At 51.5% G+C, this 17,855-nt stretch overlaps 4 protein-coding genes across 4 annotated transcripts; 2 read left to right on the top strand and 2 right to left on the bottom strand.

Moving 5' to 3' along the window:
* Nucleotides 1-561: 561 nt before the first annotated feature.
* Nucleotides 562-3,231, top strand: dppV (dipeptidyl peptidase DppV; the record flags this gene model as incomplete). Its single annotated transcript, XM_035496839.1, has 8 exons — nt 562-629; nt 692-743; nt 801-1,039; nt 1,098-2,109; nt 2,160-2,382; nt 2,457-2,689; nt 2,769-2,980; nt 3,090-3,231. The coding sequence occupies 8 exons, from the start codon at nt 562-564 to the stop codon at nt 3,229-3,231; spliced, it is 2,181 nt and encodes a 726-aa protein (XP_035352732.1).
* Nucleotides 3,232-3,793: 562 nt separating this feature from the next.
* Nucleotides 3,794-6,458, bottom strand: vtc4 (putative vacuolar transporter chaperone (Vtc4); the record flags this gene model as incomplete). The annotated part of the gene is made up of 5 exons (XM_035496838.1): nt 3,794-4,188; nt 4,243-5,551; nt 5,605-5,850; nt 5,913-6,384; nt 6,454-6,458. 5 exons carry the CDS (start codon nt 6,456-6,458, stop codon nt 3,794-3,796), a joined length of 2,427 nt encoding a protein of 808 aa, XP_035352731.1.
* A 2,827-nt stretch (nt 6,459-9,285) lies between these two features.
* AtWU_01723 (MCM DNA helicase complex subunit MCM4) lies at nt 9,286-12,577 on the bottom strand (the record flags this gene model as incomplete). The annotated part of the gene is made up of 5 exons (XM_035496837.1): nt 9,286-9,873; nt 9,931-11,123; nt 11,175-11,246; nt 11,297-12,166; nt 12,217-12,577. The coding sequence occupies 5 exons, from the start codon at nt 12,575-12,577 to the stop codon at nt 9,286-9,288; spliced, it is 3,084 nt and encodes a 1,027-aa protein (XP_035352730.1).
* A 1,329-nt stretch (nt 12,578-13,906) lies between these two features.
* AtWU_01722 (putative DUF221 domain protein) lies at nt 13,907-17,636 on the top strand (the record flags this gene model as incomplete). Its single annotated transcript, XM_035496836.1, has 3 exons — nt 13,907-14,073; nt 14,134-16,562; nt 16,618-17,636. The coding sequence occupies 3 exons, from the start codon at nt 13,907-13,909 to the stop codon at nt 17,634-17,636; spliced, it is 3,615 nt and encodes a 1,204-aa protein (XP_035352729.1).
* Nucleotides 17,637-17,855: the final 219 nt, after the last annotated feature.

Genomic DNA, 17,855 nt, shown 5'->3' with positions numbered 1-17,855 from the left:
ACTTTGGGGGCTGCTCTGTAAGGGCCCATTCCGTTGGAGTCAAGGATAATGTCTCAGCCTGAGGTGAGAATAGCAATATACACTCAAGCTTTCTCAATCCGATGCACAAATTGCAAACATCTCCCTTGCTGTTTGTAAAGTCTCCCTTTCCAGACGGATTTTCTACGGGGTCTCAAGTGAGTCCACTGCCCCTCGCCATCTGTTAAATCCTCCCCAGACGATGGCGTCCGAATAGGCTTTACAAACGCCACAGCTGCTCCAGGCCATTTTCAAGTAAAAAAGAATGATTGATGGAATGGTACGCCGCTAACAAATGGGATCCGTCGGTTTCCTTAGATCGGCAGGGTCAGCACAGTGCTTGGGCTGTTCCTCCAGCCCTCCCTTGCTTTAAGCTGGCCCCGATTTGGCAGCTCGTGAAGCTCAGCCCGACATTCAGCCAGCCAGGAGACAATTCCTACCCTTCCGCTGGGCATAAATTGGTCCTGGCAGCCATGTCATGCTGATCTTGGCTCGAGGACCAGTCATTCCTTTTTCCCTGACAATCACATCAAGTCCTCGAGGATGGGAGCTCTTCGGTGGCTGTCCATCACGGCGGCTGCGGCCTCCGCAGTGTCAGCCCTGACCCCAGAGTGAGTATCCTCAAAACACTTCTAATTAACCAGGTTGCGCATGGCTAACAGGACTAACACAGACAGATGATTGGTGCCCCGCAGAGAGGCGATGTCATACCAAACCCGTCCGGTGTATGTCGATTGGCAATTCCAGCTATACAACAGAGTATTGTCTGCTGACACGACCAGGACACTGGTTTATTCTCAACCTCCCAATGGTCTCTCGACACCCATTCCAGCAGTACCTGGTGGAGCTTGATCGACCTGGAATCGGGAGAGGTCACCACCCTCACCGATGATGGCGACATTGAGGAGATCATCTGGCTTGGGTCTGATAGTTCTACGCTCCTCTACATCAACAGCACCAATGCACAGATTCCCGGTGGTGTGGAACTGTGGATTGCAGACACTTCTGACTTTTCAAACTCGTTGGTTCAGACCTTCAACGATGTCTCTGCTGGTTGGTACTAATCCTACCTGATGCAGTTACAAGGCAGCCTCTCTCTCCGCCGGTTTCCTCGGCATCAAATCAACTGTGACGGATTCCGGCGACGTGCATTTCATCCTGCGTGGAAAGTCCTATCCCAATGGAACGGCCTACAACGACCAGCTCGCAGAGACCTATCCCAGTACCGCACGCATCTACGACAGCATCTTTGTGCGCCACTGGGACACTTACCTGACCACCGCCTCCCACGCCGTATTCTCCGGCACTTTGCAAAGCTCGACTGGCGATGACGGCAGTGTTCAATACACCTCTTCAGGCGGACTAACCAACCTGGTCAACCCAGTCAAGGGAGCCGAAAGCCCATTCCCTCCTTTTGGAGGCAACGATGACTATGACCTCTCGCCTGACGGCAATTGGGTTACCTTCAAGAGCAAAGCCCCAGAGCTGCCTCTTGCCAACAACACGGCTGCCTATGTCTATCTCGTTCCCCACGATGGCTCTGCGACTGCGTTTGCCGTCAACGGCCCTGATAGCTCTGCAACCCCGGAGGGAGTTGAAGGCGAATCTAACAACCCAGTGTTCTCCCCCAGCAGCGATAAAATAGCATACTTCCAAATGGCGACCAATACATACGAGTCGGACCGCAATGTGCTCTACGTGTACTCCATCACCGATGACACCATCACACCCCTTGCAAAGGACTGGGACCGGTCTCCCTCCTCCGTGACATGGATCGACGAAGACAACCTCGTCGTGGCAAGCCAAGATCTAGGACGAACCAGACTATTCGCCATCCCAGGCGATGCAGGAGACGACTTCACGCCCACGAACTTTACTGACAGCGGCACCGTATCAGCTCAATACGTCCTATCCAACTCTACGCTCCTCGTCACATCCAACGCCTTCTGGACAAGCTGGAGCGTCTACACCGCCAGCCCAGACGACGGCGTGATCAACACCCTGGCCTCAGCCAACGAGATCGACCCCGAGCTCAACGGTCTCAGCTCCTCCGACTTTGAAGAATTCTACTTTGACGGCAACTGGACCACCGTAATTCTCCCTCCCCAATGATATGCCCCAAACATACTAACCCCATCCAGCTCCAAGGATGGCTCACCTACCCCCAAGACTTCGACCCATCGAAGAAATACCCCCTCGCCTTCCTCATCCACGGCGGCCCTGAAGACGCCTGGGCCGATACCTGGAACCAGAAATGGCACTCCAAGGTCTTCGCCGACCAGGGCTACGTCGTCGTCCAACCAAACCCCACGGGGAGCACCGGGTTCGGCCAGCAGCTCACAGACGCCATCCAACTGAACTGGAGTATGCCCATTCCCCTAACTCCCAAACCCTCTCCCTCTTATACACACAGCTAACATATGAAATGATAATAAAAGCCGGCGCCGCCTTCGACGACCTAACCAAAGCCTGGCAATACGTGCACGACACCTACGACTTCATCGACACAGACAACGGCATCGCCGCAGGACCCAGCTTCGGCGCGTTCATGATCACCTGGATCCAGGGCGATGACTTTGGACGCAAGTTCAAGGCGCTGGTTAGCCATGATGGTCCGTTTATTGGTGATGCGTGGGTCGAGACGGATGAGTTGTGGTTTGTTGAGCATGAGGTAAACCCCATCCCTTTCTTTTCCCCTATACACACACATATAATAAGTATACATGATATTAACACAAATAATAATCCAGTTCAACGGCACCTTCTGGCAAGCCCGCGACGCATTCCACAACACGGATCCATCCGGTCCCAGCCGCGTCCTCGCATACAGTACCCCCCAACTCGTCATCCACAGCGATATGGATTATCGGATTCCTGTGGCGAATGGGATTGGATTGTTTAATACGTTGCAGGAGAGGGGTGTGCCTAGTCGGTTTTTGAATTTCCCGGATGAGGATCATTGGTACGTTACTTACCCATCTCTACATCCATATTTCCTTTTTTTTTTTTTTTTTTTTTGTAACTTATGGAGAGGGGGGGAATTTGCTAATTTGGCTGTGTGGTTTGTGTAGGGTCACTGGGCAGGAAAATAGCCTTGTTTGGTATCAGCAGGTGCTGGGATGGATTAATCGGTATTCCGGGGTGGGAGAGTCGAATCCGGATGCGATCAGTTTGGAGGATACGGTTAATCCGGTGGTGGATTTGAATCCGTGATCTTTTCTATTTCACTTAGTACTTAGTATTATTGGGTGTGATGATGGCTTGGATGGGTGGATGGATACTAACTAGTATCATATTGCCTGTTTGCAGTGGTGGTTATTGGTAGATTACGAGATGATGGATGCACGAGATGAAAGACTTTATTAATGATGTTGAAAACTGTTGCTCTTGTATATCAATTTATTCTTGTAGTGATTGATAACTACCCACTGTCTGTCAACTGCTATACTAACATACCAACCAACCACACACACAATCAGTCATCAATTTCTGGTGCTTTCTTCTCTTCTGTTTCTTCCACCTCACATCAACTAAACCAACATCAAGGACAGCGCAGGAAAGGATCTGGTATCTGAACGGAACAACTGAAGGAAACAAATCATACACAAGCTTTTGTACAATCAGACCATGAGAATCAGTACAGCTGCTTTCAGCCTTTCCAACTGAAAGAAGGGCAGAGGATAATATAATGATGATAACTTAGAAACGAAACGGATTCACTCATTCAGATAGATAACTTCATCGCAACAATTTATACCCAGAATTCGAAGAAGCATCACAGCTCGCCTCCGTGAGGAGCGTCGTCAAGGTCTCCATCTTTAGCCAAGAATCCGGCTTGGCGGGCCCGGAGACCAAAGTTAACCATGACGATAACCACCAGTCCGAGACCGACGACCGTCGGTCCCCATTTCTCGTAGTATACGCGCTTGACGTCGCGGCGCTTGCGGATCTTGTCGACACGCCACACGTACAGCATGAGACTGTATAGAAGGGCGACCGCAGCCAGCACGGTGAAGGCCCAAGAGGATCCGAAGGTGATGTAGTCATCTCCAAAGTTCAACAGTGTAGCTGCAATTGTACCAAGGAGGATGGAAAATTCCAGCCACGAGAGGAAGGTACGTTCTGCGGCAAAGTAGACCTTTGGCTCGACGCGGACGGGGACGTGGATGCCTGTGACTGTTAGGGGAATATTGCTTGGATACAAAGAAGGTGGGATTGACTTACGCTTGCCCTTGGGAGCTTGGAAGCGCTTCACCGTGCGCTTGTTGCCCATGACGGCAATTCCATTCTGTTCCGGGGGCGGCATGCTGGTCGGACGCGGGCGCGGGATGAGCGCTGTGAAGCAGTGTACCATGGCATTTCCAGCATTGTGGACGTAGTACTTTGCCAACTGCTTGTAGTAGTAGGTTCCACCCACACGACGCGCTTCCTCCAACTCGTCCGAATCAACCGATTCTGCATCCGAATCGTATAACGGGTAATCCTCGTCTCCGGGAAGTGGCTGAGCGGCGATTCGCTCCTCTATATCCAAGGCGTTTCCATCGGTATCGGCAAACAGGGCTTCTTGATCGGCAGTCGTGGCCTCAGCCGTGTTCGTGCTATCAACCCAGCGTGCTTCATTCGAGTCTTCCTCGTCCGACTCGTCATCCTCGGGTGTTTCGGTGGTGGACAAAGGTGCGCTAGCCGGAGGCCGCTGGATACCGAACTTGCGAGTAGCCGGCTTGCGAATGTCGACGTCCATCTGCGGCATCCAGAAGGGAAGAAGATTGATGCGATCGGGGAAGAGGGTGGCCGTGCCGTGGATGAATTTACTGTACTTGGGCACCGCCTCGACCAGGTGACTGGCCGTCAGATCTCTGATCCATTGCGGTGGCTCTTGGCCCGCTTGCGTTTGAAGCTTTACCTCCAACACGGCATAGGGGAAGCGCTCCACGTCCTCGGGAGGGAGCTGGGAGAAAGGCCAATCCACGCCGATATCCATCCGCCGCCAATTGTCTCCCGCCCGGCTGCGACCATCGAGGTTGTCCTCCCTAGTCATTGTCAATTCTGTGTCGAGAGATATACGCACGCGAGCGTCTCCGGGAAGCTGAAAGGCGGTTCGGTGGTAGAAAGATCGAGTCACAGGGACCAATTTTCGCGTGATGACTCGGTATTGGATTTCCCGTGCCAGTTGCTCCAAGTTGTCGATTTCCTCTTCGCTCTTCTTACCTTCCCGGCGCATCTTCTCGAAGATGCTCTCCACGGTCATGCGACCGGAAAGATAGGCATTAACGTGCTTCTCCTTCAGTGAGAAACGCGCCTTGACAGACTTCTCTCCCGTCCAGTCCTCGCGATGGGTCTTCCGCTCCACGAAGATCTGGTCACTTTCCATACCACCATACCAGCGCAGTCGGATGGCTTCCGCTCCCTCGGTCTTCTTCAAGCGACCTTGGTAGAGCTCCCATGTATCGGTATTATCATAATAGATGGATGAAATAGCGGCATCTTTTTCCTCGAATTCTTTCCTAGGATTGAAAACCAGCACAGGAAGGTGCTGCTCTGGTCAGCAACGACCTCGTAGGAATTGACAGGTGTTATCGCGCATACCTTAAGGATAATGAGCTTCAGCTCAGTGATATTGTCGGGATGAACCCAGTATTTGGTCGTCTGGCGGACAAAGTTCTGCTGACTGCCTCCGGCGGCCGAATCACCCTTGACGGGATTACCTTTGGTACGGACAAGGTCGTAAAGCTTCGAAAGCTTGACGACGAGCGCATCATAGTTGTCATTAAAAAACGGCTTCGCATTGAGTCGCGCAGCAAAGACAGGCCGCAAGTGCCACCCGGTTTGTTTCTAGAAAGAATCAATTAGCACCGAAGTTGCGTTTCTAGCAGCGACTGAGAATCAAAGCGTACATCGTGTTTCTTAATAATTTTCTGAAAGCCAGTGTAGTTCAGTTGGGTGAACTTTGCCAGATCGTGGACGTCGGCGATGATGTCACTCAAGACCTGCTCGAGCAACAAGAAGTCTTCGTCGGAAGGGGGCCTCCGGCTGGAACGCGAATTTGAGGCGCTGTCTGAGCGAGAGCTGGAGGAATTATCCAAGCGGGAAACCACATCATTGACTTCCGTCTCGCTGGCTTGAATGCGACGAGCGATCTCCGCGCTCTTGATTCGCTGGAAGTTGAAGACCTTGTCCAATTCGCTCTCCAGCAGGGTCACAAAGTGCTTCTCATCGTCCTCCGACCAGGCCTGGCGGTCGGGCCTCGCGTTTTCGGGCGTAGGCTCGGTGACATAACCGGTTTTGAGAGCCTTCTTCAGATCCTCGTATGCAATGTAGTACCAGTAGTACTCCTTGATCATAGAAGATCGGAGGTGCTCTCCGAACCTAGACAAGAGACGAACCAGTGAGCTGGGCGATCCAATCAGATGGAAAGTTTGGAAAAGAGCTACACACCTCATAGTGAATAAGTCAATTGACTAAGCTCTTGGGATAGAAATAGGAGGCAAACAGGGTGTGAGTAAGGGGCGTTAACGATTTGGTGGATGTTTGGGGAGAGCTGTTTAGAGGTCGGAAGAAAAGATCATGATTGACGTAAAAGCAGGTCGTCAGAGAGAGCGAACAGAAAAAAGAAAGCTGAGAGAGGAGGGGGGGGGGCCGAAAAAAAGTAAAAAAAATCGAAAGAGAGTAGTCAAAGGAAAAGGACCTAATCTGGTCGAAATGATGCTAATTACTAGACGAAGGCGCAGGGAGCCAGCAGTGGAGACGGACAAGAGAAGGCGACTATGTACAAGAGCCGGTCGAAGCTCATGATGCTTGCTAAAGACCCGTCCCAGGATGGCGGAGACCTCAGGCCCGGTCGACGTCAACCCGTGACTCCTCCCGATAACGCTATCGGCCCCAAGATTGGCCCTTGCTTTGGGTCTGGTACCGGTAATACCGAGCTGCGATTGCAGTCCCGTGCCATTACCATTGGGTCATATCAATCTCCTAGGTAAAAATCGCATGTCAAAAGAGGGTGCAAATGGAGGGACAAGACACGCCAATGTTACGGGGAATCGGGGAGAATGACAGACATGCTCCAGTTTGCATGGAGAAGACCCTAAAAACTGCTCTAAATCATAGCTTGGATGACTACCGTTGCTTGATGCATTCTCAGCCACTCGATTGCGCAGGTGCTTGCTCTCCCTCATCACCGCTTTCCCACTTCGGGACTAGCCGGTGGTTTGCTATCGATACGAGGTCATCCTTTCACCAATTCCATCCCACGTTATACGTCCGGGTAATTTCCAATACCTCTACGCTCTGCAAATTCATCATTTTGCATGTAAGGTCAGTGGGGATAGGTATAATCGCATATCAACGGTACCGGTAACCCAATTCCCCTCTGAAATTGTTAAAATACCCAGTTATCTACTTAGTGTCTTGTGCTTCCTTTACCATCTAGGTACCACTCGATAACAGCTAGACTACTAAGAGATGGTGGTCTCACATGCCAACCGTCTCACCCCATTCCGATCTTAATTCGCCGTCCTGCCCGCTGATCTATCTACTAGAGTACTAGCCTTACTAGGACCCGGAAAAGGCTCCCTGGTTTCATTCCAGCCAACATAAGACCAAGTACTACTTGTGGAAAGAAAGTACACCATATGTAGTGTGTGTGCTAATGTCTCACCGGGCTGCAGCCAGATGGTAACAGTAACACAATCCAACCCCCCATCAACGCCACCGTTAGCTAAACGTGCAGGAACATCAAGGCCTGGATCCTCGATCATCGCCGCGGCAGCAACTGGGGCCTACTCTTATAACCAATCGGCTTCATCGCCCCGGCAAAGACGATACAAAGGTTAATATGAAACTCCTCTTCGGCACGCTAGTAAATTCCCCTTTTAGCTGTTATAATCAACAGGACGGGCCTATTGTGTGTATGTATGTATGTATCTTGTATCTGCTATTCATACACCTAGAATCAAGTAGCCTATTTCTATGTATGACCCGTGTGTCATTCTTCAATGTCACAGATTACGACTACTTGCCTCGAAGCTTGACTTTCGGTAATTGATTTATTCATAATGTGCGCAGGTCGGACCCTTGCTAGAGATATGTCTATATCAGCCCACGTTATGAGTCGGAACAATCCGAGTCTATTGGGTAGACTCCCGATGTATTCTGTGAGGAGATCTACTAGAATACTTGATTTAGTGCAGTAGTACTAAGTAGTTCACGTCTGGCAGACTTCTGCTCGTCTGCCTTGTTTTCTTGTATGTAATCGCATATCAAGATGAGAGATATAAGAAGGCTAGAGAGAATTTTCTTCAAATTGGCAATTTGATATATACTATGGTACTGTATGAACCCTTGGGACCAGTCGCACCCATTACGTTTCTGTATTATCAGTATCTGACGTATCTTCAATTTATATATATATATATACTAGCGGGCTTCGACTCGTTCTATCTAACCTACCTCAGGCACATACATCTCTCAGTAAAGTCAGCAAAGAGTTACCAATCACTCTCCCGAACAAGCATTACATTCTCAGTACAGAGAAAATTCAATTGGAGCCCAGATCACTCTCAAGTCACGTATTCCCTTCTGTATAATACCGCAGTGCCCACCGACCTAGTACTTGCTAATATATACTTAGTACCTTGGAGGCAGGCTATTTATCAGTGACCACTAGTAGTATTTCTATAGAACCAGGTCAAACTGTGGCAGCAATATATTTTCACAGATACTAGTAGTTCGTTCTCGCAATAGCACGAAGTGGTATTTTCAAAACACCTTCACTAGTAACCCTGGATTGGCCGTCGGTGTTCCGCCACCGGGACCAATCTTTCTTTCATACTACGAGGGAATCTAAGACAAAAGACAGGCTAGTAGTCAAAGCGTGAGAAACTTCGCCCAGGCAGTTCCACTAGTACCAGCGAGCTGAAAGAGGCTACTGCTATGAGCCCTACAAGACAGCTAAGGGCGGCGAGACCTTTTTAGCTTGAGATGAAATATAATGCTAGAAGGAACTGTTCCGTAACGTCCAAAAAAACTAGTCATGTCCAATCATACGTCTTTGCATTGGGTTTATAAACCCCGTGATAATGCGCGTTAGATACATTGATTTGTTCTGTTGCAATACGTATCAATCAACCCAACACCAGACACCGTCTCCGCAGTTCAGATAATGACATGTGATGAAGAAATAAATAAATGTAATTCGCACCCATCCAATAATTATGTAATTCCATGGTATCGTAGTCTCATCAGCTAGTCCACCGTCGAGGCAGGAGGAGATCAGGCAATTGCTTGTGCACTGCGCCGAATGCTCCTCCGCGCACCCTCACCGATGACATTCACGATGCCTTCGTTTTGCAAGGCGTAGATTGCCTCGCTGAATTGGTTGCTATCCAGGGGTGTGCTGCTCTGCTCGTTCAGAAGTCTGAAAACTTCAGCCCACCGAGCCGAGCCACCTGAGCCAGCCAGTTCGTCCACCACGGAGAGCACGCCGCGCTTGATCATTTCCCGGTTGCGTCTCTCGCTGGCGCTGGTGCCCTCGGTGAGCAAGCCCATATCGATGAGGCCGGTGCGGGAGTCGGTGGCAGCCTGCTTGATAGCCGACCGGATGAGACGCACGGCTTCTTCCACGTCGTCGGCTGTTACCTCGGAGGAGAGACGCATGCGTGCGTGGGCTTCCGACAGTCGGATCATTGATTCCAGCTGACGCGTAGTGGCAGTAATACGGCGATCTGTCGACCGGATATCGTCTCCAAGCTTGCGCATAGCGACATACGCATCGGAGAGGGCTTTTCCGGCAGCGGGGGTAAGCACGGGGTGCACCTTGGTTTTGGCGTAGGTAATGTAGGCTGTGAGGAATTCGACGGGCTGCGCGGAGGGAACAGATTAGCTGTTGTTATACATGTCACATTCTTCCGGACTTACCAAGATCTCTTCGCTGCTTGCGTTGTCGGGCTTGTCTTCCAGGTACATGTTGACCAGATGCTTGGCCAGGCGACGGTCCTCCTGCTCGTCCGTCCGGTCGAGCATAAGATAAACTAAATCGAATCGAGACAGTAGGGTGGGAGGAAGATCAATGTTTTGCGGGACCGGGAGGTTCGGATTGTATCTGCTGCCGATGGGGTTCGCAGAGGCAAGGATACTGGTGCGGGCATTCAAGGTGGTAATGATACCTGCCTTAGCAACGGACACAGTCTGCTGCTCCATCACTTCGTGTAGAACAGAGCGCGTCGATTCATTCATCTTATCGAACTCGTCGATGCAGCAAATACCGCCATCCGAGAGAACCAAAGCACCGGACTCGAGAACCATCTGCTTGGTGTCAGGATCGCGGGTCACATAGGCTGTGAGACCAACGGCCGATGAACCTTTGCCGCTGGTGTAGACACCGCGCGGCGCGATCTTGTGAACATATCGGAGCAGCTGCGACTTGGCGACAGACGGATCACCGCACAGAAGAATGTTGATGTCACCACGGTAGCGTGGGTTGCCACCCTTCTGGAACGTCTTGTTGGTGCCGCCAAACATTTGTAGCAGAATACCCTTCTTGACATCATCCATCTCGTAGACACTGGGCGCCAGGGACCGAGAGAGAAGCTCGTACACATCGGGCCGGCTGGCGGTGCGCTTGATCCTCTCTTCCTCCTCGGCAGTGATCTTTCGCGTCTGCTCGGCATCCCCGGCTGCTTGCTCCGACAGCTCTTGCTCAACGGTGGACACATCAATACCCATCTTCTTGCGGTCGATCTTCTGGACGTGCAGAACATCGACATAGGTCTTGAAAAGTGTCTTCTGCGTCCGCTGGCGGGGGTTGATGCGCACCGGATTGCATCGGAAGATACCAGTTACCTCCACGCGGTCACCAGCCTTGCAAACATCAACAAGTTCGTCGTACACGCAGAGCGAAACCGAGTGAGGGGTTTGGCCATCGGGGATGTTGTCGGGAGTTTCCTGCAGCTTGATGACCTGCTTGTCCGCAAAAGCACAACGATTGTGGATAATCTGCATCGAGTTTCTAGCCTGGCAGACTTCACGAGGACAAACAGTGGGCTCTGCAATACGACCCCGGTCAATATCGACTTGGACACTGTGGTTGCAAATCTGACAGCGGAAGAAGGCTAGAAAACATATTAGTCTCGGAACACCAATAGATTATCCAAGAGTCTCACCTTCTTTCATGTCGGGGATGATGGGTGTAGCCCGAATCACCAGACCCTTGATGCTCACCAACTTGTCCATATCTAAGGCACGTTAGCACTGGACTATCATACCAGGTGGGTTATTAACATACCGGCAGGATCAAGGTCTCTCATGTTAACGGTAGAGTCAAGGCCGAAAGGCATGACCTTGTACGCGTTGGACTCGACTTCCTGGACGAGGTCCTGGATTTCAGCCGGAGGAGCCCGAGCAGCATCGCTCATGAGAGCATCAGAGCTGGGCACGGCGGGAGCCGAGCTGAGATCCCTGGTGTGGTTGGAACGAGCGTGAGCGCGCTGGCGTTGCATTTCCTTGCCAGCCAGCTCCACCATCACATCCTTGACGGTCTGATCCATCAGAGGAATGATTTCTTGGGGATACGCATGAAGTTGATGCCACAGCTTCTGCGTCGACGGGTATGCCTTGAGGTTCTTTGCATCGAGATTAAGATTGGTGACACCGAGCTGACGCATCGTGTTGAGCATGGTGATGTACTCTCTTTCTTCTGCAGTATTTCCCATGATACGGGTCTCATCTTCTGTAGCTCCATCGGCCCACAGTCGATATTTGGTGGCGAAGTTGTAGAGGAAGTTCTTGAAGGCGGACATGGAATCTTGAATGGAGATGTTGGTACCCCAAATCACGCGGGTGGAGCTGCCACCCAAGGCCTCAGCCTCTGAGGTGTCCGGGTGAATGTTGGAGAACGTGGCATCAGACTGCGGTTCGCCATCGGCAGTAGGCATGCCGTTGGCGTCAACGAATATCCTGCGGCGGCGACTGGGGGTCGAACCAAACCCGCCCGAATGAAGGTCGTTACGACGAGAGGTGCCGCGGTGACCATCGGCGTTGGAGCGCGATGAGACAAACAAGCCACTGCTGCTGCTGGGAATGTCTGAACGACCTGCTTGGCGACCCATGGAACGGGTAGGACTGGAGCTGGAGACATATCGGATGGGGGATGAGTCTGTTTACATGTTAGCATATATAAGCTTCATCGAACCAAGTTGGATATACCTCGCAGGGCAGCTACACCGTTTCCTCGTGGGGTAGTTTCGCCATCATCCAATGTGGAAGAAGCTCTTACGGGGGAGCTCGGTTCGTCCATTCGAATATCGGGAGTCTCTGCGCTGCTGCTGTTCCCCTTCATGGGAGAAGACTGGAAGAACATGGGGGAGGAGGAAGGGACGGGCGCATCACCCCGAATGCGCCTCGAGGCCCGAGGGGTAGTCTGTAATTGTTCATCACCGAGCGGGGTAGGACTGCTGGTTTGGCGTTGTTGCTGGGAACGAGTCGAGCGAGTCGAGCGAGCCGGAGAGGAGACGGCCGAATCCCTAGCAGGACGACCCCTACGACGAGAGGAGGCTGGAGACGACATGATATGAGCCGGTCCTATGAAGAGACAAGTCCACAAACAGATGGACCAAAAAAGGACCGACAGAGGAGGGGGTGAGGGGAAGTAATTAGGTAGGTGAAAATAGTAGGAAGTGGATTGGAGTGGATGATTGTGGTTGCGATGGAGAGTTTGAGGCACAAATTCGAAGTGGGCCTGAAAGGGAAAACAAATTCTCTTCTCGTCGAGCTCAACGCGCTGCAACGCGTCCACCGCGTAAAGTGGTTTCCTGTTTGGGATAGCGTGACAGAAAGCCACATTGACCACATGACCTTTGTGGCTGGTGGGGATGGAACCATTTAGGGCTGGGATGCACCGCCACCTCCTCTAATGGTAGCCAATCATAAATTAGGAACGAACAGTGGGTCACCAGGGCCAGGGTCACACCTTCCTCATTCAGGCAAGAACCACCGAACTGGAAAAGCAACGAAGAATGAAAGATTCATCCCTTATTCTCTTTCTATTCCTATCTTTGAAGACTTTGACTATTTTGTTGAGCACAATATACCATGCTGTAGTAGTACGCGCCATCTCAATACTATATTACGTAGACTATAACCGATTCTAAATAGTATAAGGCCACTAAGACAGTCTCTTTCCACCCCCAGAGCGGGTGAAGCACCCACCCTGGCTCGTGAGACGGTAAGTGTTCAGCTAAGGAAGCGCCGTGCAGTTTCGGCAGGCGCCTTGATGTCATCCCGGTGAGGATCGGCCATTCCCCAAATCAAATGGCGCTTCTGCCCTGCTGCCTTTGGGCTCCCCCCCAAACGCTTCTCTGACTGGTGGAAGGAGCTGCAAAGTGGGTGCCACTGTTGTCATTGTTTGGTCTTTTCTATCTGTAACACGTTTTTCCCCTTCGCTTTTGTCGCTGCAGCTCCATTATTTGGCTTGGTTTTAATCTCCCCCCCATCCTTCCCCCTTGTGGTCATTGTCTCTTTATTTAGACAATTCTCCAGGTCTTTGCTCTCTGTTAGCGCTGTCTTTTCACCAACAGTGGTTCATCTCATCCCCTTACATGCACTGATTGGTTCTCCCCATTTCCGCCCTCATCTCATGGGCGTCTATGGAGCACTGCTAATTGCTACCGTTACTACTAATTTTGTCGCTCTCGCTTGTGACGTGCTGTTTACTCAATTGTATAATTGTCCTCCCTCGTGATGTCTGCACCTTTCTTTCTTCCTCCCTTCACTCAGAATCTAGAACTCTCTTAACTACTGCGACTTCATTCATCACCTTTCTGGTGGTTCCTTACCTCCATAAGCCACCACCACCACCTGCTCCGAGCTACCAAGTGGTGCTCGCTGCTCCCTCACCATGACCACAGATTTGGGGTCGGCGCTGGAACACGCCGGCGGCAGTGGCAAGGATAAGGAGGGTATCTCCATCGGAACTTTCGTTGCTTCCCTAACCACTGCCATTGTCGTCTTTGCTGTGGAATTTCTGCTCTTTATTTTACTCAAAGGAAAGCTCACTCGTATCTAGTAAGTGATCCACCTGTAACTATAGCCGAGGAGACATGACTGAAGCTGATCGATATCCAGTCAACCAAGAACCTACCTAGTCTCAGACAGGGAACGTACGCAACCATCGCCGCCGGGTTTCTTTCGATGGATCGTCCCCGTGTTTCGCACTTCTAGCACCGAGTTCATACAAAAATGTGGCCTCGACGCTTACTTCTTTCTCCGCTACCTGCGCATGCTTCTCAAGATCTTTATCCCGCTAGGATGTCTAATCCTGCCAGTTCTTTTGCCTTTGAATAAAGTTGGCGGCAAGGACACGAGCTACAAAAATGGTACAGCAGCGGATGGCCAATGGAATGTCACTGGTCTGGATCAGCTTGCCTGGGGCAACGTCAAACCTGAGCACACATCACGCTACTGGGGCCATCTGGTCATGGCTGTCATCGCCATCTTCTATGTCTGCGCCGTGTTCTTTGACGAGCTCAGAGGGTATATCCGTCTCCGGCAGGCCTACTTGACGTCCCCCCAACATCGACTGCGAGCGTCCGCGACAACTGTTTTAGTTACAGCCATCCCCGAAAGCTGGCTTTCCGTAGAGGCCCTCGAATCACTGTTTGATGTCTTCCCGGGAGGAATCCGAAACATCTGGATTAACCGCAATTTTGATGATCTCAACGAAAAGGTGAAGCAGCGCGATGAGCTGGCTCTGAAACTTGAGGCTGCTGAGACCGACCTAATTATCAAGTGCAAAAAGGCTCAGCTGAAACAAGCGAGAGCTGAAGCCAAGAAAGCCGGAAAGAACCCAAACACAGCGGAGACAAAGGAGAAGAAAGACGCCGACAGGAAGGCTTCAGTGCTGGCGCTTGATGGGGGTGTCAGCTCCGGTAATCCCCACCAAGCTCGCACTCTCGACCAGATCCTGCATCGTACCAAATCGAAGAAGAAGCCGGAACAGCCAGGGCCAAAGAAACGACTAAACCCGTTGGACCCTGCCGTCGAGGCAGCAGAGGCAGTCGGTCAGGGCATGGGAAAGCTGGGAAAATCTATGATTGGGGGGTTCAAGAAAGTCGAGCATGGACTGGACGGAACATTGGCCCGATCAGGAGGATTTGTGCCGGGCGACGCTATGGTCATCCCTCCTCACCATTCAGAACCTGAAACTGATGAAGCCAACAACGCCAATGATGGGGAGACTCAGGTTTGGTCGACAGATCCCCGTGATCATGCCGAGCTCACCCCGGAGGCTAGCGCGTCAGAAGCGCGACCGGCGTCTAGACCAAAAAGGCCTTTTTGGAAAAGCCAATTGTCCAAGGATTCTAAGACGAGCAGTGAGCCTGACGAACTGCCCCTCACGGCCCCAGAGTCTCCTGTGGAACACGAGGATGTAGAGGTCACTGGCTCTGAAAGCGGCAATTCAATCAAAGAAAAGATCCCCTCCGACAACCCAAGAGGATTCAAGGAGGGCGATCGGGTACAGGGAGAGGAGTATCCCATTGCTTACAATGAAGGCTTCGACAACGAGGATTTTGGAGAACCGCTATGGCAGAAATACATCAGACCCAAAGATCGCGATACGATGCGACTACCAATTTTCGGCTTCAGTTGGATGCCATCATTGTGGCTCATTGGCAAGAAGGTCGACACCATCGACTACTGTCGCAAGGAGTTGGCGCGCCTGAACCTGGAGATTGAAATCGACCAGCAGAATCCGGAGAAGTTTCCGCATATGAATTCAGCCTTTATCCAGTTCAACCACCAAGTCGCCGCACATATGGCTTGTCAGGCCGTCAGTCACCACGTCCCCAAGCAGATGGCGCCTCGTCTCGTCGAGATCTCACCAGACGACGTCATCTGGGACAACATGTCGATCAAATGGTGGGAGCGTTATCTGCGCACGTTTGGCATTATCGCCGTTGTCTGTGGGATGGTGATAGGCTGGGCAATTCCCGTGGCGTTCACTGGTTTGCTTTCTCAGCTGTCATACCTGGAAGCTGCGTTTACTTGGCTATCCTGGCTTTCTACATTGCCTGGATGGTTTATCTCTGCCATCCAGGGTGTGTTGCCTGCACTTTTCCTCGCTATTCTAATGGCTATTCTACCCCTGATCCTTCGCTTTCTCAGTCGAACACAAGGTCTCTCCACGGGTATGGCCGTCGAGTTGACCGTTCAGAACTATTACTTTGCATTCCTGTTCGTGCAACTGTTCCTGGTTGTGACAATCTCGTCCAGTTTTTCGACCATCATCAGCAACGTGGCCGACGTTACCAGCTGGCCTGAACTTCTGGCGCAGAACATTCCCTCGTCTAGCAACTACTTCTTCTCGTACATGATTCTTCAGGCAATGTCAGTGAGTGCTGGAGCTCTGGTCCAGATCGTCAACCTGGTGAGCTGGTTCATTCTCGCACCAATCCTGGACAAGACGGCGCGGAAGAAATGGGGCCGCACAACCAATCTGAATCAGATGCAATGGGGTACATTCTTTCCGGTGTATACCACGCTTGCGTCCATTGGTAAGCCTGATTCCTTACTTTCCCGATGGCTTTTTTTTGCTAATTTGAATTTTAGGGTTGATCTACTGTGTCATTGCACCACTTATCCTGATCTTCAACGTGATCACGTTCAGTCTCTTCTGGTTCGTCTACCGGTATAATACGCTTTACGTGACCAAATTCCGCTTCGATACGGGTGGACTGCTTTTCCCACGAGCCATCAATCAGCTGTTCACTGGTCTATATGTCATGGAACTCAGTCTGATCGGACTGTTCTTCTTGGTCCGGGACACGCAGGGCGAAGTTGCTTGTGAAGGACAGGCGATCATCATGATCATTGTCTTCTTCCTGACAGCCGGCTATCAGATCCTCTTGAATGACGCGTTTGGGCCTCTGTTCCGTTACCTGCCCATCACGCTGGAGGACGACGCGGTGCGCCGTGATGAGGAATTTGCTCGGGCCCAGAGAACCCGCCTAGGTCTCCCTAATGAGGAGGAAGAAGATCCGAATGACACTATCGAGCACCAGCTGGCTGAGCGTGAACATCGTCAGCATCAGATTGACCGAATGTCGCACGATATCGAGTTAAAGACGCTGGAGTCTTCCTCCCCCGAGCGGCAAAATCACCACACCATGCATAGGCCACATCTCGGACCGCAGCGTCGATCCTGGGCTGAACGATCACCAAACCGGCGGTCACCATACTACAAGGCCCACTCCAATACTCAAGTACCCAGTGTCCAGCGTCTGCGCGACAGGATCGCACAAGACGCCGAGGCCCAAGGCCCTCCTTCGCGCAACGTTGGGACCACGCTCTTTTCCGGCATCCACGATGAATTGGAGGACTTGACACCTGACGAGCGTGATCAGCTCGTTCAACGTGCCTTTCAACACGACGCATTGCGTGCCAAGCGACCAGTGATCTGGATCCCTCGCGACGATCTTGGGGTCAGTGACGACGAGGTGTACCGCACGCAGCGGTTCAGCAAGCACATCTGGATCAGTAATGAGTATCAGGCGCTGGATGGGAAATGCCACACGATCTTCAGCCGCAGTCCGCCCGACTTTTCCGAAGTGGACCTCATCCAGTTATAAGGCGTTTGGCTGTATCAGTAAGCTGTATGATTGACGACTATTTGTTTTGGTTTGCAGTTTTTGCTTTATTCGGTTCATGGGATAAGGAATTTGCATTTACAGGCGTTGGGTGCCATTCTCAAGGTTTATAGGAGAGCGTGTGTACATGATTACCCAAGATGCCATAGATGGAGATACATCACAAGCAATGTCTATATAGTACTATAGCAACACCAACCA

The sequence above is a fragment of the Aspergillus tubingensis genome (assembly GCF_013340325.1).
Source record: "Aspergillus tubingensis WU-2223L DNA, scaffold_3, whole genome shotgun sequence".
Classification (NCBI taxonomy): domain Eukaryota; kingdom Fungi; phylum Ascomycota; class Eurotiomycetes; order Eurotiales; family Aspergillaceae; genus Aspergillus; species Aspergillus tubingensis.
The sequence above is the reverse complement of the archived record's forward strand: the minus strand, read 5'-3'. Positions and strand labels throughout refer to the sequence as shown.